Genomic DNA, 23629 nt, shown 5'->3' with positions numbered 1-23629 from the left:
AAATAAGAAATAAAAATTTGAAAGTTCAAGTAAATGATTAAGATTTATATAATGGCTCCAACTGAGAAGAGAAAAAGGTCACAAAAGAAGCTTGTGCTGATTTATGGCCTATGACATGATTTCTCAAAGCGTGCTGCCAGGAACTCAGTCCTGTAACTTGCTTGGATAAACAAATATGCTCCGTTATGTAAAAAGACCAGGAAATGCTCTATACTATATAGCTCTTTAAAACTTCTCAATCCAGATTAACCTAATAAGGACCCTGAGAAATTCTCCAGCAAAGAGACCAAGTTGATGACACTGAACACAGTATTTATCTAACTCATTTAACCACAAAGCTATTTTTTTTTTCTCAGAAAGTGTAATACCTGGCAGTCCCAGTGTTAGAAGAAACACAGTTCGAGAAAAGCAGGTATTGATTAAGTGTTAAAGAGATCAGAAGAGGGAGAGACCACTTGCAATTGGGCAAAACCATTCTGCAGTAGGAAAAATTTGGGTGAGATCTTGAAGCCTGAGGGAAGATGAGCAGGTAAGTCATCCCAAACAGGGAACACTGTGACTGGAAACACATAGAAAAGAGAGTACCGAGTGTTGGGAGGAATGGTTTGGAAGAACCTGCTAGGAAAGTAGAAGGTTCCTGGGAGTTAGAAGAACCATTTCTGAGAATAAAACCCTCTTTCTGGGGAAGCAGAAGTTCCTTCAGGGAAGAAATGGGGAAATGGGCTTTAACACTGTGAAATCTATGCCACTAGTGAAGTGATTAGCACATGATATATTCTAATTTTCCTTCATTGAAATGCTTTTTAAAATGCTTATTTGATCAGGAGAGTTATTACTTAATTAAAACTTGAACGGTGTAGGCCAATGCTGTCGAAAAGAAATATAATGAGCCCAACAGAAATATATATGAGCCAGTTATAATTTTATAATATAAAATACCTGATGCACTTTTAAATTCCCTACCAGTAACATCAAAAAAGTAAAAAAGCAAAAAGTAAAATTAATTTAACACTGTATTTTATTTAACTCAATTTAGTCAAAACATTATTTCAGTATGTAATCAGTATCAAAATTAAAATTAGTTGGCTTTTTTTGGGGGATGAGTCTTCAACTTCCAGTTTGTATTTTACGCTTACAACACATCTCAGTTCAGACTAGCCGTATTTCAGGTGTTTGATCACCATGTGCCTCATACTACCATATTGGACAGCACAAGTCTACACATTAACATAAATCAGCTGGGTAAAGCAGGGTAGATTTGGGTGGTTTTCTAATAACTTTGACCATGATCAGAAGTTTCAGATTATTTAAAATTAAATACTTGCTTTGCCAGTTTCTGAAATTTATGTTTGCATTTTTTTTGGTTGAATTAAAAATAGCAAATTATACGTTAAAAGGGATAAGCTTCACTTTTGACTTCAAATCAGCTAATTAATGTAAATAAATGACCATCAAGCTCTCTCTGGCCTGGTAATGAGTTAACGGTCAGCGCTTTTCTGACACTGAAACAAGAAGGCTCTATTGCAGATGCCAGTTGACTAGTAACCATGTTCATGTTCTAAGAAACTAGGTTTTAGATTTTAAAATTTTTAAATGATTCCTTCTGCTGGTGCAGTCTCTTCACACTTCATCACATTTCTAAATAAGCAATCATATAACAAGCGAAGATTTTATGTCCTGCAGGCATTATATCAATACTTACCAAATGCTTCTACTTAAAATACAAAGCAGTTTTATTCACACTTCCCATTTTTGAATCCTCTAAGGCCGTTTTGGGAGAAGAGAAACTAAAAGCCTGCTGTTCAGTTTTTGTTTCCTACAAGTTTTCTTTACTGAGAGCTTGCACGTTTCTTGTTAAGTTTCCAAAGCACATTTAATACACATGAGAATCTGAGTAAATATGGCACATTCTGTAAATGGAAGCTCTGGAAAACTGCTGCTTTCAAATGGAAGAGAATACCATGGCAACTGCTGTGCTTCTGAGAAGAGAGCTCTACTTGACCAACGCGGATGTGGATTAGGAATGGAAAATATCCAACAACACAGCATACTCTCTGAAAGTTCATGGCTTTATTCCAGAGTCTCCGAACCTTGGCACTATTAACTTATTGGGCTGGATAATTCTTGGAGTAGGGTCTGTCCTTTGCATTGCAGGATGTTTAGCAGCTTCTCCAGCCTCCACCCACTAGATGCCAGTAGCAGCTCCCCCTACCCCCAACCCAGGTCATTACAAATAAAAAATGTCTCCAGACCTTGCCAGACATCTCCTAGGAGACAAGATCATCCTCAATTGAAAGGTATTGCTCATGCCTGTAATCCCAGAAATTTGGCACGCTGAGGCAGGAGGATCACTTGAGGTCAGGAGTTTGAGACCAACCTGGCCAGTGTGGTGAAACCCTATCTCTGCTAATAATACACAAATTAGCCAGTTGTGGTGGCACATGCCCCTGTAATCCTTGCTATTTGGGAGGCCAAGGCTTGATCACTTGCAGGCCAGTGGTGGGGGCTGGCAGAGGGTGCAGTGAACGGAGATCACGCCATTGCACTGGGCAACAGAGTGAGACTGGGCAACAGAGTGAGACTGCATTTCAGAAAAAAAAAAGAAAGTCTGGAAAAAATTTATTTAAAATTATAGCATGAGCTTTAATCTCAGAGTACAAATGTATTAATAATAAACTATACTACATTCACTTTTTAAAAATAACTTAGAGCCTTAGGAAAATGTATTAGAGTCATATGAGATTCTCTTGTACCCCACCTTCTCAATCTCAATGCTCTTGTTTTAGCCTATCATCTAATTTAAATATCCTACCTTGTTTTACATGGAATTGGCACACCATAATGAAAGGCCAACTTTCATATGAAATTAATTATTACATTCAACAGAGAGTGAAAAGATGTAGCAGCTTGAACCAACTTAGCTATATTTCAAGGATGTTTACTAAAATTGATTTTGTAATGACCTGTACTCCCTAAAAATAAACGGGAAGGATACTAAAATACTGCCATCAATTTGGTAGTTTTCAATAGTGCCACAAAGAAAATGCGGTAATTTGTGTTTTAAATAGTATCTAAAACCTCTCCTATCACAAAAAATATTGTGTTTAAATAAAATGTTTCAAAGTAAAATTTATGTTTCTTATTTATTTTTTATTGTTTTGCTGTTGTTGTTTGAGACAGAATCTTGCTCTATTGCCCAGAGTGCAGTGTAACGATCACAGCTTATTTCAGTCTTGACCTCCTCATCTCAAGCAATCCTCCCACCTCAGGCTCCCAAAGTGTTGGGATTACAGGCTTTTTTGTTGTGGTGGTTTATTTGTTTTGTTTTTTAAGACCAAACCAGATTAAAAAACACCTTAGCCCTGTCTATTGCTTGTCATGTAAACAATTTGAACAGTTTAAGTAGAAGCACATTCCATACTTTAAAGCTTATTAGCTTATAAAATGACAGAAGTCAAGTTCATTCTGCATGTTTTACTGTTTCCTGAGCAACTCGTAGTGAGAGCTGGCATGACACCACAAGGCTTGTAATTAGAGGAGGCTAATGGACTTTTTGGCAAAAAAGTAGAGTCTTGTCATATTTTCCTTTAAATTAAGCAAACACAAGTATTCAAGTTGGGAATAAGAGAGAAAGGGAGGGAAGGAAGAAGAAGCAGGGGCGGGGTGGGGGGGGAGAGAGAGAGAGAGAGAGAGAGAGACAGAGAAAGAGAGAGGAGAGACTTCCAATAGTGTAGGAATTTCCAGTTAAGGCCTGAGATTTAAAGTGAAATGCGAGGTGTGATCTGCTATTTCCTTGGTTCTCACGTCTTACTGAACCATATGTGTTGCTAATGTTTGAAGATCAACTATTTTTATTTTAAGATTCTAATTATAAATCGACAACTTCATCTGGTATTTAAAGAAAACTGACCTGTTCTGATGCTAGAAGAAAACTGGCTAGATTACTTAATGGGCAATTTAAAATATTTCAAACCTATTTTAACTATATCACCATGACTTGGTTTCTTTAAAATCTAAACCAACTTGTAGTATGAGTCTTCCACCTTAGTCTGTCTGTATGTATAGGTACTATGGAGAGTAGGGGGTAAGGAGTGATTTTGAGGGGATGTCATCGCACAATTTTCCAACAAGAAAAATGAAACCTGAAAACATATTATTCATGGTATCATTAAAAATGGCAAAATAGTATCCTGCTATTTCAGATCATTGATAAATTTCAAAGCATAACACATTTGAAAAGATAAACATATTTCACAGCATCTTAGGGTGAACGCTGAATGGTAAATGTTTTATTTTCAAACTTGACGGTCCTTCAAAGGAGTCTCGGAAAAAGGAAAAAGATTGGGCTACTAAGTCAAGCTCAATAACTTAAAACTTAAATTCCAGGGCCGGGCGCGGTGGCTCAAGCCTGTAATCCCAGCACTTTGGGAGGCCGAGGCGGGTGGATCACGAGCTCAAGAGATCGAGACCATCCTGGTCAACATGGTGAAACCCCGTCTCTACTAAAAATACAAAAAATTAGCTGGGCATGGTGGCGCGTGCCTGTAATCCCAGCTACTCAGGAGGCTGAGGCAGGAGAATCGCCTGAACCCAGGAGGCGGAGGTTGTGGTGAGCCGAGATCACGCCATTGCACTCCAGCCTGGATAACAAGAGCAAAAACTCCGCCTCAAAAAAAAAAAAAAAAACTTAAAATTCCTCTTAATTTATATGATGTATATTTTATGAACAATAGTAAACATGAGTATTTAATTCAATCATGTTAAATTTTGCATACAAATAAATTGAAATTCATCCACATGTCAAATTTTCAATGTCAATGAAAGAGGAGACATTGAAAACAGCAAAAATTTTACTAGACTTATAATTTAGGTTTATTTCTCTGACACTGAATTACTTTAAAAAGCAACTGATTTATGAGTTTGGAGGTATTTATTGTCTCTGTCACAAATACTTGTAAAATCTGACAGAATAGATTACATGTATGAGCATTATAACATAAAACATATCAATATGTTGAAGTTTAGCTGGTACAGCATCTTATTGTCATTTATGATTCAATCCTATGTCAGGATTGGTTCAAACACTGTATGTTTTAATATCTGGAGTGCAAGTAAAAAAATGTGGATTCACTTATACCAATTAAAAGCTTCTTTGGGTTGATACTTTCTCTTCCTCACTTCTCTTCTCCAACTTGTCCAAAGAAAATTCGATTCAGCCAGAAGCTACTATTTCATAATAGAGAAGAATGCATTCGGAAACCATCATTCTCAGCAAACTGACACAAGAACAGAAAATCAAACACCGCATGTTCTCACTCATAGGTGGGTGTTGAACAATGAGAACACATGGACACAGGGAGGGGAGCATCACACACTGGGTTCTATTGGGGGGAAATAGGGGAGGGACAGCAGGGGGTGAGGAGTTGGGGAGAGAGAGCATGGGGAAATGCCAGATATAGGTGAAGAGGAGAAAGGCAGCAAATCACACTCCCATGTGTGTACCTATGCAACAATCTTGCATGTCCTTCACATGTACCCCAAAATCTAAAATGCAATTAAAAAAACAGAATGCATTCATTGATTTTATAGTTCCCATACAATGCACATTTACTTGTTAGTTTAAATAAATGTTTATTCCTTGATTACAAATGTCTTTGTTCAAGTAAAATTGAGAAAACCTGGATCCCAGCTACCTATGTAAAATGGAAAATCCACACATATGTGATCAGTGGAGGCACTTTAATCCTTCAGAAACTGATGAATGCTTATCATAGTCACATTTATTTTTAGTATAAATGTCGAGGTTTTAGCAGGCTTAGGTCAAACAAAGAAAGATCAGTAATGGTAACAGAATTAAGAGCAGAACCTAATGATAAATTCATTTTCATGATGTAGAAATTACCTTCTGTTTTATTATTCTTTTATTAGCTGTTTCCAACATACATATGTCTGCATCCACATACCAAGCTGAACACTAAGCAGTTTAAATTCTACTTTAAAAATTTAACAGTTACACTCTGCATATTCATAAAAAAGAAAATTTAGAAAAATAAGTTTTTAATACTACGACCTTATATATTTAGTTTTACAACTCATTTTCATGTATACTCACTCATTTAATTTCTAAATACCTCCTGACATTTACTGTGATGTTGTTCCTATAAGACTGTTTTGATAAGGCTATTGTGTAATAATTTATGTTTTTGTAAGTATTACTGAATGAAGATATAAATGGCTTTTCACTTCCATAATTAATCTTTCATTGTTGTTTAAATATAAGATCTTTAAACAAAATTTTAAAGTAAAGAGAATTTGCTTTATTTCTACCAGGATATGAGTTTTTACCAAACAATCCTGATTCATTCCTTTCTTTTTTTCCCTCTCCATCTCCCTTCATTTCTTACACTTATAATAGAATTCTAAGAGTATAATTTTATTGCTTTCTCTAAAGAAATAAGAGGGAGGGAATGAGGGAGAGGTAGAAATAGAGTTAGAGTAGGAGAGAGAGAGCGAGAGAGAGAGAGACACTTTGCTTTTGCTTTATGTGGGCATCAAAGGGAAACTTAATACAGAATTTTTCCTCTTTGTGCTAAAGGGATAATAAAATGGGTTATTTTTAAAAGACAGAGTCAACATTTCTCAAATTACGAATCTTCTAGATGAAGCTACTTGCTATTTCCAATTTATAGCATAGTAATCGGGTATGAAATGCTGATCTCAAATATGTAATGTTGATTTTCTACCTCATAATAATTATTTTGGAAAGAATAAACTCAAATTTACATGCAAAAAACATTTATTTATGTCAAAGTCATTAAATACAAGACAAATCTTATTTCAGCATTTCCAGTTTTTTCCCTCTTATTATAGGTGTGGTATAATGTCTTCTTAAAAAGAGAGGAAGGTTATTTGAGTGCATATTTCATAAGCTTCTTATTCATTATTCATGCCATTAGAGATAGAAGAAGTATATACACATGGGGCATTTTGTCAGATGTGTCCTGTGAGAAGTACACTCAGCCTAAACCTCAAAGAGTCTTTTTCAGTGGGGGCTGGAGGGAAGCTCAGTGAGAATGGCAGATGGCCCTCCTCAGATATATTCCCATACTGCAATTTAATTTTTGGCCATGTGAATTAGGCCAATAGCACCTTACCCTAAAAGACTTTGAGTGATTAAAACATTTGAAATGTTTAAAACTAGTTTTGTTCTATGTGTTTCAGAAACACTGTTTTCTGAAATATGAAAATAAATCTCAAATTCAATTTTGGTAGGATTCATATCACTTTTTAAAATTGGATTTAGGCTTCTTGCAAGAAGGTACAACTGATTTAGGCCTATGACTTAATTAATATGTACAAAAGATGCTGCAATACTTTATAAATATTTAATTATAAAAATGAAGATGGCATGTTTCTCCCTACTTGAGTTAAAAATGAATTATTAGTGTAAACCTTTTTGAAAAACTCATTTATGAAGTTTTCCATAAATGGGTGGTAAAATAAATTGGGTGGTAAAATGCACTATGTAATTTAAAAGTTGGGGGTGGCTGGCAAGATGACTGAATAAAAGCAGCTCCCAGCAAGATCATCACAGAAGGTGGGTGATTTATGCATTTCCAGCTGAGGTATCTGGCTCATTTTATTGAGACTGGTTAGACAGTGGGTGCAGCTCACAGAAGGTGATCCAAAGCAGAGAGGAGCATCACCTCACCTGGAAAGCACAAGGGGTTGAGTAACTCTCTCTTCTAGCCAAGGGAAGCCATGAGGGACTTTGTCTTGAGGAACAGTGCATTTTGGCCTAGATACTATGCTTTTCCCATGGTCTTCACAACCCACAGACCAGGAGATTCCCTTGGGTGCCTACACCACCAGGGCCCTGGGTTTCAAGCACAAAACTGAGTGGCCATTTGGGCAAACATGAAGCTAGCCACAGGAGATTTTTTTCATACCCCCGTGGTGCTTGGAATGCCAGCGAGACAGAACCATTTCCTCCCCTGGAAGAGGGACTGAAGACAGGGAACCAAATGGTCTAGCTCAGCAGATCCCACCCTTATAGAGCCCAGCAAGCTAAGATCCACTGTCTTGATATTCTCGCTGCCAGCGCAGCAGTCTGAAGTTGACCTGGGGTGCTCAAGCTTGATGGGGGGAGGGACGTAGCCATTACTGAGGCTTGAGTAGGTGGTTTTCCCCTCACAGTGCAAACAAAGTCACTAGGAAGTTTGAAATGGACAGAGCCCACCACAGCACTGCAAAGCTGCTATAGCCAGGCTGCCTCTCTGGATTCCTTCTCTCTGGATTACTTCTCTCTGGACAGGGCATCTCTGAAAGGCAGAAGCCCCAGTCAGGGGCTTATAGATAAAACTTCCAACTCCCTGGGAGTTGGAAGCACCTGGGGGAAGTGGTGGTTTTGGGCACAGCTTTGCAGACTTAAATGTTCCTGCCTGCCAGTTCTGAAGAGAGCAGAGGATCTCCCAGCATAGTGCTCAAGTTCTGCTAAGGGACAGACTGCCTCCTCGAATGGGTCCCTGACCCCTGTGCCTCCTGACTGGGATACCTCCCAGCAGGGATCAACAGACACCTATCTACCTACAGGAGAGCTCTGGCTGGTATATGGTGGGTGACCCTCTGGGACAAAGTTCCCAGAGGAAGGAACAGGCAGCAATCTTTGCTGTTCTGCAGCCTCTCTTGGTGATACCCAAGCACACAAGGTCTGGAATGGACCTCCAGCAAACTTGAGCAGACCTGTAGCAGAGAGGCCTGTTAGAAGGAAAACTAACAAACGGAAAGGAATAGTATCAACATCAACAAAACAGACATCCACACATAAACCACGTTAGAAGATCATCACATCAAAAATCAAAGGTAGATAAATCTGGGAAGATGAGGAAAAATCAGAGCAAAAAGCCTGAAAATTCCAAAAACCGCATACCTCTTCTTCTCCAAAGGATCACAACTCCTTGTCAGCAAGGGACCAAAACTGGGTGGAGAATGAGTTTGATGAACTGACAGAAGTAGGCTTCAGAAGGTGGGTAATAACAAACTCTTCCAAGCTAAGGGAGCATGTTCTAACCCAATGCAAGGAACCTAAGAACTTTGAAGAAAGGTCAGATAAATTGCTCATTAGTATAACCAATTTAGAGAACAACATATATGGCCTGATGGAACTGAAAAACACAGCATGAGAAATTCTTGAAGCATACACAATTATCAATTGCTGAATTGATCAAGTGGAAGAGTGGAAGAAAGGATATCAGAGACTGAAGATCAACTTAAGGAAATAAAGCATGAAGAAAAGATTAGAGATAAAGAATGAAAAGGGGCCAGGCGAAGTGGCTCAAGCCCCTGTAATCCTAGCACTTTGGGAGGCCGAGGCGGGTGGATCACGAGGTCAAGAGATTGAGACCATCCTGGTCAACATAGTGAAACCCCGTCTCTAGTAAAAATATAAAAAATTAGCTGGGCATGTGGCGTGTGCCTGTAATCCCAGCTACTCGGGAGGCTGAGGCAGGAGAATTGCCTGAACCCAGGAGGCGGAGGTTGCGGTGAGCCAAGATCGCACCATTGCACTCCAGCCTGGGTAACAAGAGCGAAACTCCATCTCAGAAAAAAAAAAAAAAGAAAAAAAAAAAAGAATGAAAAGGAACAAACAAAGCCTCCAGGAATTACGGGACTATGTGAAAAGACCAAACCTACATTTGATTGGTGTACCTGAAAGTGATGGGGAGAATGGAATCAAGTTGAAAAACACACTTCAGGATATTTTCCAGGAGAACATCCCTAAACTAGCCACACAGACCAACATTCAAATTCAGGAAATACAGAGAACGCCAGCAAGATACTCCTCAAGAAAAGCAACCTCAAGACACATAATCATCAGATTTGCCAAGGGTGAAATGAAGGAAAAAATGTTAAGGGAAGATGGAGAGAAAGGTTGGGTTACTCACAAAGGAAAGCCCATTAGACTCATGGGAGATCTCTTAGCAGAAACTCTACAAGCCAGAAGAGAGTGGGGGCCAATATTCAACATTCTTAAAGAAAAGTATTTTCAACCCAGCATTTCATATCTAGCCAAACTAAGCTTTGTAAGTGAAGGAGAAATAAAATTCCTTGCTGAAGCAAATGCTGAGAGATTTTGTCACCACCAGGCCTACATTACAAGAGATCCTGAAGGAAGCACTAAATATGGAAAGGAAAAACCGGTACCAGCCACTGCAAAAACAAACGAAAATGTAAAGACCATCGACACTATGAAGAAACTGCATCAACTACTGGGAAAAATAACCAGCTAGCATCATAATGACAGGATCAAATCCACACATAACAATATTAACCTTAAATGTAAATGGTATAAATGCACCAGTTAAAAGACACAGACTGGAAAATTGGACAGAGTCAAGACCCATCAGTGTGCTGTATTCAGGAAACTCATCTCATATGCAAAGACACACATAGACTCAAAAGAAAGGGATGCAGGAATATTTACCAAACAAATGTAAAACAAAGAAAAAAAAGCAGGAGTTGTAATCCGAGTCTCTGATAAAACAGACTTTAAACCAACAGAGATCAAAAAAGACAAAGAAGGGCATTACTATATCTGATAAAGGGATCAATGCAAGAAGAAGAGCTAACTATCCTAAATTTATAGGCACCCAGTACAGGAGCACCCAGATTCGTAAAGCAAGTTCTTAGAGAACTACAAAGAAACTTAGACTCCCATACAATAAAAGTGGGAGACTTTAAAAACCCACTGTCAATATTAGATCAGCAAGACAGCAAATTAACAAGAATATTCAGGACTTGAACTCAGCTCTGGACTAAGTGGACCTAATAGATATCTACAGAACTCGTCACCCTAAATCAACAGAATACAAATTCTTCTCAGTACCACATTGCACTTATTGTAAAATTAACCACATAATTGGAGGTGAAACACTCCTGAGAAAATGCAAAAGAACAGAAACAATAACAGTCTCTCAGACCACAGTGCAATCAAATTAGAGCTCAAGATAAATAACATAGTACCTCATATAGATGTCTGGGGGTGGAGTGGATGAGCAGTTTCAAATAACTTTAAAAATCATGCAGGAAGACAATTCTTTCTAAGGCAGAGGTTCTCAACCTCGATAAATCTTAGAATTACCAGAGACATTTACAAAATATTGATGCATGGAGGCCACCATGTGATTCTGTCAGGGGCGTTTGAACTAGAGCAACTCCATCTTGAACAGGGGCTGGGTAAAATAAGGCTAAGACCAATTGGGCTGCGTTCCCAGGTTAGGCATTCCAAGTCACAGGTTGGAGGTTGGCACAAGATACAGGTCACAAAGACCTTGCTGATAAAACAGGATGGGGTCAAGGAGCTGACGTAAATCGACCAAATCACATGCAAGAGTCTCCAAGTTGTAAACTAAACTATTACCTTTATGGCAGCTATTTTTGAAAACGTACACAGTTGATAGTTTAGCAATAAATAATACAACATATTTACTTAAGAGCAGATATGACACTTCAATCCTAATCTGTGAAAGCTCCCAACCAGGAGAACATGTATAAACTCTCATATACTGGAGAAGTATTCAATTTGTACACCTGCAAAACAACTAGCATATGACATTCAAATTAATTCAATTTAAAATGATTCTAGATCAAAAGCATTAACTTTCAGTTACATTCTAGAGCAAAGCCTGTAGTAGAAAATTATTATATAATCTTTAATAAACTCTAAATAGAAACTAATTTAAATTAGTTTCTTCACTTAACTACTGTCAACCTGCCAAGTGTGGAAATGGCAGCATGCTACTATAGTTAGCAGCTCTCTCCCGGTCAGTCAGATCAGAGTGACTCAGTGAGGAACCCACAGAAATTAGTTTTGTATGGTTTGATAAAAGGAAAACAGCTTTCTACACTAATGAGAAATTAGTGATAATTTTATAATGCATGATTTATAATTTCTTTGCAGGAATCATAAGTCAGACAGTACAAATTCTTTGCTATTTAAATGCTCACTTGAAAACTTAAATTTTCTCCTGATCCTTTCTAACTCCAAAACTAGGCTAATTTGGAATATCAGCAACATTTTACAAAATGTAATTTAGTTAATCACATGTTCCTTAAGATTTTTTATGACAAATCTTTAGCAAGAATATAACCCCTTAGCAAAATAAATATACCTCTCTTACCACAACAAACAAACTCACCTCTTGGGAAGAATGATTAAAAATTATTGGCTCCGTCAAATAGGAAGAACTACATAAGGCTTCAGTTCTGGAGGCAAGGACTGGAGACTTTTTCAAACTAGCCCAAGAGTCAAATGGCTATCCCTAATCTTTAAAGGGAAACCAGAAAACTCTGCACTCGTGTGTACTGCTTCCGGGTGCCTCCCTTTGTTCTAAGAAGAATGCTAATGCTAAAATTGCAGTTTGCATTCCTGCTTACTTAGAACACCAATGCAGTCTGACAAAGCTTCCAGCTTAAATATCCTGATGGGGGAAAATAGTCCCGGAGGGTGGTATTTCCCTTGTGGGCTAGTAAAATAAGCAACACGAATGTGTAAATTCAAACAGCCGGAAGTCTGTGATCACATTAATGTTACCTGATCTAATTTGTAACATATATTAGAGATACTGAGAAAAGAAATGTTTCACTTCTTGTGAATGTCCATTAAAGAAGTCAAGAGTGTGTGAATGTTTTCACCTCTTACTTTTCCTTAGTGCGCAAAATTTTCATTGCCATACATGAAAACAGTTAGTATAAAAAGAGAAGGAAATTCCTTAGGGCAGTGAAATATAGACTAAGCCTAGTATAATGTGATGAAAAATATGAAAAAGTGATTGTACAAAGGAAATATAAAGCAGGGATTGCTATATAAACTCAAATTTTAAAAACAAATTTAAGGTGTTTTATGTGCTATCTCATCCCTTCTCCTAGGGTCAAATGCTGAAGTTTATTTTCTTTTTATATATGATAATTGGACAACAGAATACATAATTCAATAACTGGGAAAAAAGTATTCTGGAGCAAGTGATCAAGTGATCACACATTTAATTTACTACAAGACTCTAGATATTTATTGATATATACAAGACTGGAAAGCATATCAATAATATGTCAGTCATTTCATGATATAGTTTGGCTGTGTCCCCACCTGAATCTCATCTTGAATTGTAGTTCCCACAAACTCCACATGTCATGGGAGGGAGCTGGTGGGAGGTAATTGAATCATGGTGTATGTTACCTCCATGTTGTTTTTGTGATATTGAGTGAGTTCTCAGAAGATCTCATGGTTTTATAAGGGGATTTTCCCCTTTTTGCTCGGCACTTCTTACTGCTGTCATGTGAAGAAGGACATGTTTGCTTCCCCTTCCACCATGATTATAAGTTTCCTGAGGTTTCCCCAGCCATGAGAAACTGTGAGTTAATTAAACCTCTTTCCTTTATAAATTATCCAGTGTCAGGTATGTCTTTATTAACAGCATGAGAATGTACTAATACAGTAAATTGGTACCAGGAGGGGGTGCTACTATAAGGATACCTGAAAATGTGGTAGCAACTTTGGAAATAGGTAGCAGGCAGAGGATAAAACAGTTTGGAGGGCTCAGAAGAAGACAGGCAAATGTGGGAAAGTCTGAAACTTCCTAGAGACTTGGAGGTTTCAGAAGACAGGAAGATGTGGGAAAGTTTGTAACTTCCTAGAGACTTGTTGAATGGCTTTGGCAAAATGCTGATAGTGATATAAACAATTAAGTAAGGCTGAGGGGGTTTCCAATGGAGATGAAGAACTTGTTGGGACCTAGAGTAAAGGTCACTCTTGCTGTTTTAGCAGAGACTGGTAGCATTTTGTCCCTGCCCTAGAGATCTGTGAAACTTTGAACTTGAGAAAGATGATTTAGGGTATGTAGTGGAAGAAATTTCTAAGTGGCAAAGCATTCAAGGGAAAGCAGAACATGAAAGTTTGGAAAATTAGCAGCTTAATGATGCAATAGAAAAGAAAAATCCATTTTCTGGGGAGGTATTCAAGCCAGCTGCAGAAATTTTCACAAGTAACAAGGAGCCCAATGTTAATCACCAAGACAATGGGGAAAACATCAGAGATCTTTGTAGCAGTCCCTCCCATCACAGACACAGAGGCCTAGTAGGAAAAAATGGTTTAGTGGGCCAGGCCCAGGCCCCCTCTGCTGTGTGCAGCCTTGGGACATAATGCCCTGCATTCCAGCTGTTCTAGTCATGGCTAAAAGGGGCCGAAGTACAACTCTGGCCATGACTTCAGAAGATGCAAGCCCCAATCCTTGGCAGTTTCCATGTGGTGTTGAGCCTGTGGGTGCACAGAAGTCAACAGTTGAGGTTTGGGAAACTCCATGTAGATTTCAGAGGATGTATGGAGTGACCTAGACGTCCAGGAAGAAGTTTGCTGCTGGATAAAACATGGAAAACCTCTGTTAGGGCAGTGTGGAAGGGAAATGTGGGTTTGGGGGCACTACCTAGTAGAGCTATGAGAAGAGGACCACTGTCCTCCAGATCCCAGAATTGTAGATCCACTGACACAGCTTGTACTGTGTGCCTGGAAAAGTCACAGACAATACCAGCCTATGAAAGCAGCTAGGAGGGGGCTGTCCCATGCAAAGCTACAGAGGCAGAGCTGCCCAAGGTCATGGGAGATTACCTCTTGCACCAACATGACCTGGATGTGAGACATGAAGTCAAAGGGAGAACATTCTGTAACTTTAAGTTTTAATGACTGCCATATTGGATTTCAGACTTGTATGAGGCCTGTAACCCCTTTGTTTTGACCAATTTCTCCCATTTGGAATGGGTCTATTTGCCTAATACCTGTACCCCCATTGTATCTGGGAAGAAACTAACTTGCTTTTGATTTTGCGGGCTCATAGGCAGAAGGGACTTGCCTTGTCTTAATTAAGACTTCAGACTTGGACTTTTGGGTTAATGCTGGAGTGAGTAAAGACTAGAGGACTGTTGGAAAGGCATGATTATGTTTTGAAATGTGAGGGCATGAGACTTGGGTGGGGCCAGGGGCAGAATGATAGGGTTTGGCTCTGTGTCCCCAACTCAAATCCTATCTTGAATTGTAGTTCCCATAATCTCAACATGTTGTGGGAGTTGCAGGGTAGGAGGTAATTGAATCATGGAGCCAGTTACCTCCATGCTGTTCTCATGATAGTGAGAGTGTTCTCACGAGAGCTGATGATTTTTTAAAGATCTTTCCCCCCTTTTGTTCTGCACTGCTCCTTGCTGCTACCATGTGAAGAAGAATGTGTTTGCTTCCTCTTCCACCATGATTATAAGTTTCCTGATGCCTCCCCAGCCATGCGGAACTGTAAGTCAATTAAACCTCTGTCCTTTATAAATTACCCATGCTCAGATATGTTTCTATTAGTAGTGTGAAAACAGACTATTACACCTCACCTAATGCATAACTTTGTTGTTATTTCAGCAAGGAAAATCAGATTGTCTTTGGTCTTTTCCAATAAGAAAAATAAGTGTTTAGGTATTGTCAGTATGTGGAATGTTTTCAGCACTACTGAGCTTCGTTAACTTTCATTTTTAAGTTTCTAGGAGGATGTCAGGATGCAAATTTTTGAATGACAAGAATTTTGTGTAATTGGCATAGCTAAGCTACTAAATCTGTTCTTTTTGTACTTCTTTATGGAAAGTGATCATAAGTAAGTTAAGTTCAAGATGACTCGTAAGTTTTCTAGACAAACTTTAGGGATGATTAGTGATGACAACTAAACAATAGATGCTGAATTTAAAAGTTTTGGTTCCAAAAATGTGGCATGAAGATAAGAAATACCAGACTGGGAAATACTTTGAGGAAATTATATAGTAGACTAATTAAACATCTGTACATAATTTTAATATAATTGTATAAAACATTATTGATCTAGCTCAGGATGTTGTTGGAAACTGAAAAATAAGCTCTGTCTGGAATATTGTTTCAAAAGTCTTTGGCTGAACCTCACGACACAGCTACTTCACTTCAAGAAGAAGGAGGAGAAAACACTCTAGTTGCTAGAGAAGAATCACTGTAGTCCCCACAAAACATTTCCAACTTAGCGCAGAGGGTAGAGAGGACTATCTATTCTTTTCCAACTCCATCATTTTTCTTCTTCTGCTTTCTACATAAACCCAAAAGATGGCTCTGGCTCTGGGATTTTATGCTTTTCCCCATGAATAAAGTTTCCTTTTTCCTGTTATGAAGAGGGAGGAAAGTGACTTCTTTACTGTTAATTAGAAAAGCAAGGTTGCCTAGGTAACAGATCTTCCATAAACAGGTCAAGAGAAAGATTTCTAAAGAGCTAAAATTTACATGATGCCATGAAAATTACAAAAGCTCTTAAATGCTCAAGGATAGGTTGGAGTTTTGGCATAGTAATGGTTAAGAACTCAGAATTAGATAGGCTGAGTTTTATTCTGAATTTCTAATTACCAACTGGGTAATTAGAAAAACAGTCTTTTAAATTAAGACAGTCTCTTAACTTTCCTCATTTCAGAAGAGGAAATTATAATAATTGTAGTGGGCAATAAGTGAACTGGCTTGTGTAAAACACTTAAAAATACTTAACATTTAATATACATTAAACATGATAGACTTATTTTTACTTTCATAATTTAATGCATGGAGGAAAATATAAATGTATATCAATTTCTATAACATAATAATTATATAGTGCATACCCCTCTAAAGTGGGTAGCTGTAAATCAACACCATCTGATTGGTGCCACCAATTCTAGCTCTTTTTGCACTTATTCATTCACTAATGTTCTAAATTATTTAACAAATACTTTTTTGTGCACTCATTATGAGTTAGGAACTGTGTTACATACTTGAAGTAAATCTATAAAAACTTCAAACAGGTCCAGTTCTCAATGATCTTAGATTCTAGTAATATACACTGCTTTGTGTTGTTATTATATTTTTATGCAAATGCAGTAATTATATTTAAGGTTTCTCGGGAACAAGGTCCATATATAAAAAATTTTCATAATCCTCACAATTAAATGCATTAAGTATTTCTTGACAATCTGTTATGGATCATAAATATTCTACAAATATATAAATATTAATACAAATAATGGCCCATCATTTAAAGAGGCCTCATTTTTTCTTATTTAAAATTATAAGGAAAAAGGTCAAAGTATCTACTGTAATAAAAGTCAAAGAGAGAAAGCAATATTATGGAACATAAAAATTATAAAAATGAAGAATTTTTAGAAAACAAATATAAATGGACAACTATTAAATATTAAATATTATTAATTTAATAAATAAAGGAATTGTAGGAGGAAAACGATAAAAATTTCCAAGCTGTACTTCAAACAGGTTAAAAACAAATATTTGCAAATTCATCCTACAAGCACATCACCAGATATACAAACTAATAATGTCTGCAAGTTCTCTTTCTATGCTGATTATAAAAATTAACCATACATGATTTTTAAAGTCAATATTTGTCTTCTTGTAAGTCATTAACTGGAAGAAATGCCGGTTGTTCTTTTTCCTTTCTGTACTTAATTCTGTAGTGAGGTCACTGAGGAAGAGCTTGTTTCAGCACCATGGACAAAGCACCCCCAACAACCTTACTCTTAGGAGCTACAGTAAATGTTCCCCTTTGGTTAAAATTTAAAAATAACTTTATAGTAGCAACTTTTCATTTTAATATATCTTAAGAACAAAGTGGATACTAAGGAATGTTCATACAGATAATATAAAGTTTACACTTTCAAACCCCTTCTCTCTTATGGAAAAATATAATGGCCCTTTAAAAGACATGCATCAATGTGAGGAATGCATTAAAGTGTCATTAGGTTTAATGACTCCCACTCACTTAGACTATCATTCCATACCTTTTAAAGTTAATTTGATGTGTATTAATGGTGTGAAATTGATGAAATTATGAATTGAATCTCCCTGGGCACAGGTTAAATCAAGGAAGAAGGAAGATAACAAGTTAATATTACCTTCCACCCATTCTTCATTTATACTACAAAAGACATCAGCTCTGCCCTTGGGAAGAACACTTTCACAGTCAGTAAGTTGAACCCAAATTGATTTTTAAGGTTTTAAGTCAGGAAACTGTCGTTAGTTGGGTCACCGAAGGTTCACAGTTTCTTTAGGGAATAAGGAAATATGTACTCTTCTGAGATTAAATTCATGTTTCATTCCTTATTTTCAGAGAAATAGATAACTTCTTACTTCTTTCTCTTTCTGTATTCAACTTGCACATTTTAACTTAGAAGTTCATTCGAAATATTCTTATTTTTTAATCTCTCTCACATCCTACCATTTTCACATAAAATGATGTTTGGTTAATTTAAAAGCTGAGTTAAATATTATGATAATAAATACCCTTAAAATTAATGCACAAGCTGAAAAACCTAAGGTTCTGGTCCCAAGAACATTTGATTTGGTAAAACTTCAGTTCTCAATATCAAGAAGACTGAATTCTAATTTTGAACTGTGAATTAACAAAAATACTAAGAAACAGAAAAATACTCACTTTATATTTTAAGTAAGAAGCAAAGGTATAATCTCACTACTTGTTACATTTCATTTAATACTGGTGAATAACTAAGAGAATACACAACTTTCTAGTCTTTCTAGTGACTCATGCTTCTCTGTCAAGTAAAAATGATTTCCAAACTAAAAAGGACAAAATAAAACTTGGCAAAGGAGAATAAAGCTCAGGTCAAGTCATTTCACTAGCTTCTCTTAAGACATTTGACAAGTTATGAACTGGGTTTTATAATCTCATCTTATACAAATAGAATTATGGTATCACTCTTAATATCTGTGAAGAACCATGGACATGAGATGTCAAGATATTCAAAATCTAGAAGTCAAGCACATGATTCTAATTTTCAAAAACCAGAGAGAAGGGAAAGCCTGTGAAACACTGATTGATGAGACTGAAATGAAATATTGGACAATATTTTGATACAAGTTAGCAAAATGTTGGTTTCTGGATGCTTAGAAAAGAAAAATGTAACAGAGATCATCCTGAACTTCTAAGAATTACCTGGACCAAGTCCAGATTTTTTTTTCTCTTTACAGGTAGGCTTAGAGCTGGCAAAGCACATAGATTTTGATGAGGCATCTGGCAAAGTGTCACATGGTATTATAGAGAATTTTTGGTTAGGTGACAGTAGAAGTAATTAGGTCAGTTCAAATCTACTCTCAATATAAAAATAATTGAATCTTCCCAATAATGAAATGGACTGCTCTAACACTAGAAGTACTTGCTCTAACCACATTTTGACAATTCACAAGACTGTATAGAAAAATAATCTAGAGCTAAATTTTTAATTTAGTATTTTCTTTAGTTACTCTGTATAGCTAGGCTTCTCCTCATCAGGCCCTGGAGCACCTTCCAAAGTTGTGTCATTGTACAGTGTTTCCTGATGCATTAGGTGTACTACTGGTGGTAGTACACACAGAATTTTAGATGGTTCATGGATATCTTTTGTAAATATGTATTTGTACACTTCAGAAGAAATGTAATTAACATATGAAACATGGTATTTCATGGGTGGGCATTATTCCTTTGATAAAAGCCAAGCAAAAAATAATTTGTCAATTTAAGCAAGAATGAGTAAATAGTAGTATGATTCATGTTCAGAGATGATAAAAATTGTGAAGTATACTAGAAAAACTGAACTTCTGGAAATACTGCTTTCTCCCATGCAAAAGAGCATTTCTTTCACTAGAAGTGTGTACACAGGAATCTTTATTTGCCAGCGCCTGCTGTCAGTCTACAAGACCACGGAAGCTTTAGTTTCCTGGCTTCTTTGGGGATACATTTAGATGTTCTGGGACTTCTGCCATTGGTGGCCAACCCCGAAGAAGAAACACCCTGATGTCGGTGAGGGTGGTTCTGAACATCCACAAAAGACTTTTTAGATATTTCAATTAACTTAATTTACTTTCCTAATTTTTCTAATGAGAGATCTTTATGAACATCAGTTTTGTTCTTTTTTTCTATCCTATGCCCTCTATCACTTCTGCTTGGTGCTATCTCTGGGTTCCGTCACCTGAACCACAGAAAACATCCTGCTAAGAGGAAAAGAAAAAACCAATTGTAGACTCAAAACCTCAGTATTTTCAAAAGGACAAAAAAAAAAAAAAAAAAAAACGAAGAAAATAAAAACACCAGCTGTTATTTTTGCACAAGTGCTATTTAAATGAAACACTTCCTCCTTGTTTTCCAAAATTTTAAATAAAAAGAAATTAACCAAACTGAAATTAGTGTCTATTGCCAAGACGCTATTTGATACTCTAGCATGATTAGTTACATCTTAATGTGTGTGTGATCATTTAAAATAAAAATAAAGTTACATACAGGTGTTAGCTTGTACCAGTATTTTAAGTATGTATTAAATACTTAAAATAGCATAGTAAAGTGAGGTATTTTGTATACATTCAGATTTAGAAAAATAGCCAATGTTGGAATTTGATATACTTAAAAATGACTGTAAAGAAAGTTCTTTATTTTGAAATAATTATAGCCTCACAGGAAGTTGTAAAAATAGTACAGAGAGGTCCCATGCACCTTTCATTCAGTTTTCCCCAATGGTTATATCATGTAACTACAGTATCATATCAAAACCAGGAAATTGACATTGGTGCAATGTCTCTTTATAACTCCATGATATTTCTTTTCTTTCTTTCCTTTAATTAAGTAATTTGTGATACAAGGTCTTGCTCTGTCACCCAGGCTGGAGTGCAGTGGTGCTATCACAGCTCCCTGCACCCTGGGCTCAAGCAATCCTTCTGCGCCAGCCTCCTGAGTAGCTGAAACTGCAGGCACGTATTGCCTTGTCCACCTATTTTTTATATACATATATATATTTTTATTTTTGGTGGAGATGGGGTCCCACAATATTGCCCAGGCTGGTCTCAAGCAACTGGACTCAAGCAACCTGTCCATCTCAGCTTCCCAAAGTGCTCAGATTACAGGCACAAGCCACTGCACCAGGCCTGATTTTATCTTATGTGTAGATTTGTGTAACCACAATAATCAAGATACCTAGCTATGCCATAATCACAAAGATCTCCTTCATGCTACCCTTTTAATGTCACACTCTTCTCACCATCAACGCATCTCCAAACCTTGTCAACCACTAGTTTGCAGTATTACTTTTTTGTGATTATCTTTTACATACTCTTACTAATTATATATATATATACATCCCACATGACTATTAGGAAACAGCTGGTTCAAATGTGCCACTGGCTACATTACTCACTCTCTGCAAGCCTCAGTAGATCATCTGTAAAAATGAAGTTTTAGACCCATTTTTTCTGTTTGTTTGTTCAGTGCATCAGCATTTAAGAATGCATACTTAGCTTCTATTATGCTTAGTTTCTATTATGATGTCCCCTTAAAGACTATTAAATACAAATCAAGTGAATAAAATATTATTTAAATATGTACAGATCATCATGAATTGAATAGTGTATTTTAAATATATTCTGCATTAAAAGTGTTATTGTCAAATAAATCAAGTAACCAAAATCTGCACTATGATAATATATTGGTGCTCTAAAGTCTGAAGCATATAAAAAATGATTTCACTTGGGTTCATCTCTCAGAGACAGGTGCTACTGCTCCCCCAAATGTACAAGTGAAGATAACTTGGCACAGGGAATACCTGACTCCTTTTCCACCCTGTGGGAAGGAAAAGATAAACATTCCTAAAATCCTAAAATGTACCGCCGAAGAATCTGAGCTGGCATAAACTTTAAGATGAAGATTCTGATCTGTAGGGTTCAAATGTGGCCCTTTTCTGAGAAGGGATATCTAGATGTTACAGCTGCCTTTTGCTTCTGCTGCACAGGGTCTGGGGTCAGGGCCAGAGGACCCAAGAGGAACCTAGCAGTGGAGACTTCTGTTTTCCTTGACAGCACTACCTGCTGGACACTGAGGAAGATAAAATCAACGATTTTCCCCAAGTGGCTTCTTTCATTTAAAAGCTCTCAGACTCTCTTTCCACATACTAAATTAAGCTTACAGATCTCTTCTGCTGTACAATTCACCTCTATTTTACATCCAAACCTGTTGATACCATCCACCATGAGAAGGTTTTGAGCTCATCAACATAGCCCTTCAACAACTCATTAATGGAAAATGGGTCATCCTTTCTCACCTGGAATAGTCTTTATGAAAATTTCCCCAGGAAGCAGAAATTTGAAAATTGTCCCCTGGGGACTTGGGACTGTCTCCTTTGGAGAGCTCAGTGGAGGCTTCTTGGAAAACACCTATTGCTAATTCACTTTCCTTATCAAAGACCACCATTTCCAAACCCCACTCCTGAGGACAACCAGTAAAGGGAGATTCAAAGCCGACAGCCTATGCATTGGCCAGGCCAATCTTGCTTGTTGCAACGAGGAGTCCAGCTCGACCATCTCACTGACCAATCAAACCAATCAAACAGGAACGCCTTCCCCCCTGGCCACAATCTGCTGAAAGTCCCCTAGAAGCCACATTTTCCACGACCTTCTTCTGTACGTCCCCGAGCACCCTGGATACCTCCCGCATTGGAAAGGGTGATCCTGGGGGTTCGGAGCGCCGCATGTCGGCCCTCATTGAACCGAAGACCATTAGTAGCCCTCCCATGTCGGCGGGTACTGACAGCAGAGCCCCCATAGACGCCCCGGTCTTACCCTTTCTCGCCCAGAAGGGCCCCATCGCGCTGTCCAGGAGGAGACACCTACGTGCGATCGGGAGACCGGGCCCCGGCTGGGCCAGGTGCCGATGCTCACCGGACCCTGCGTCGCTGCTGCTTTGCGCTCAGGCCCGGGGAGCCGGGCCCGGCCCGCTCCGCCCGCCTTAGCCCGTGCCGGACACGTGGTGCCGCGGAATCCCTTGCTCTCAGGTGCCTGCGGCCCCTCGGCCTCTGTAGCCAGCCCCGCGGCAGCCTGGGCTGAGGACGAACTGGAGAGAAGGGCGGGTGACCAAAGGGTCGGCACCGCTGGGTGGGGCGCAGCGACGTGGGCGCAGTGAGTGCCGCGTGCCGGGGGCGCCAGGGTTCTGCTCCCAGGGCTCGCTGCCTGATTCCTGTTGCCAGGGCCCCGGCAGATTTTGCTGCAGGATCTGTTTCTTGAAGCCGCTCTCAGTGGGGGTGGCGCACTGCAGAAGCTCTGGGCTCCTGCCAGATGAGGGAGCCCCAGTGGAGGCCGGGAGGGCTTGCGTTGCAAAATCCGGAGCGGATCCCCTGGGGCGGCTGCGGGCCTGAGACCTCGGTATCCTTCTGGGTCTTTACTCGCCCTCTGCTAAGGAGTACCCTTGTCCTTACGCTGGAGAGGAAGAGCCCTGAACACTGACTGTAGCATGAACCTAAGGTGCCCTTTAGGACAGTCTATCCCTGGGAAAATCAGCTAAGGAGGAGCGGCTTAAAACTGGGGAGGGGTGAAGACTTACCTGCAGCTCAAGCTCTTTCTAACTTCACCGGTGACCTTGGGCGCCTCATCTAAACAGTGTGTCTCTGTCTGAGTTTCCTGATCTTTGATCAGGGGGTAAACGTGGCTGTTTACTTTCCAGTTCTCAGGAGATGACAGCAATTGGGTTTAACAAAAATACTGCCGACTTCTTTAATGACAAGTGCAGTGGTGATA

General features: G+C 38.4%; 1 protein-coding gene across 6 annotated transcripts in view; it reads right to left on the bottom strand.

The window, feature by feature from the left end:
- SYBU (syntabulin) overlaps positions 1–23138 on the bottom strand; it is a 114815-nt gene extending 91677 nt beyond the window's left edge. For all 6 annotated transcript variants that reach the window (XM_008983341.5, XM_017965629.4, XM_008983338.4 and 3 more), the window contains exon 1: positions 22679–23138. Coding sequence is in view for 2 of the 6 variants with exons in the window: in XM_008983342.5 (XP_008981590.3) it covers positions 22679–22703 (25 nt within the window). In the remaining 4 variants the exon portion in view is untranslated. The remainder of the gene's footprint in view (positions 1–22678) is intronic.
- Positions 23139–23629: the final 491 nt, after the last annotated feature.

Source organism: Callithrix jacchus, chromosome 16, assembly GCF_049354715.1.
Source record: "Callithrix jacchus isolate 240 chromosome 16, calJac240_pri, whole genome shotgun sequence".
NCBI lineage: Eukaryota > Metazoa > Chordata > Mammalia > Primates > Cebidae > Callithrix > Callithrix jacchus.
This window is presented reverse-complemented; position numbering and strand designations above follow the sequence as displayed.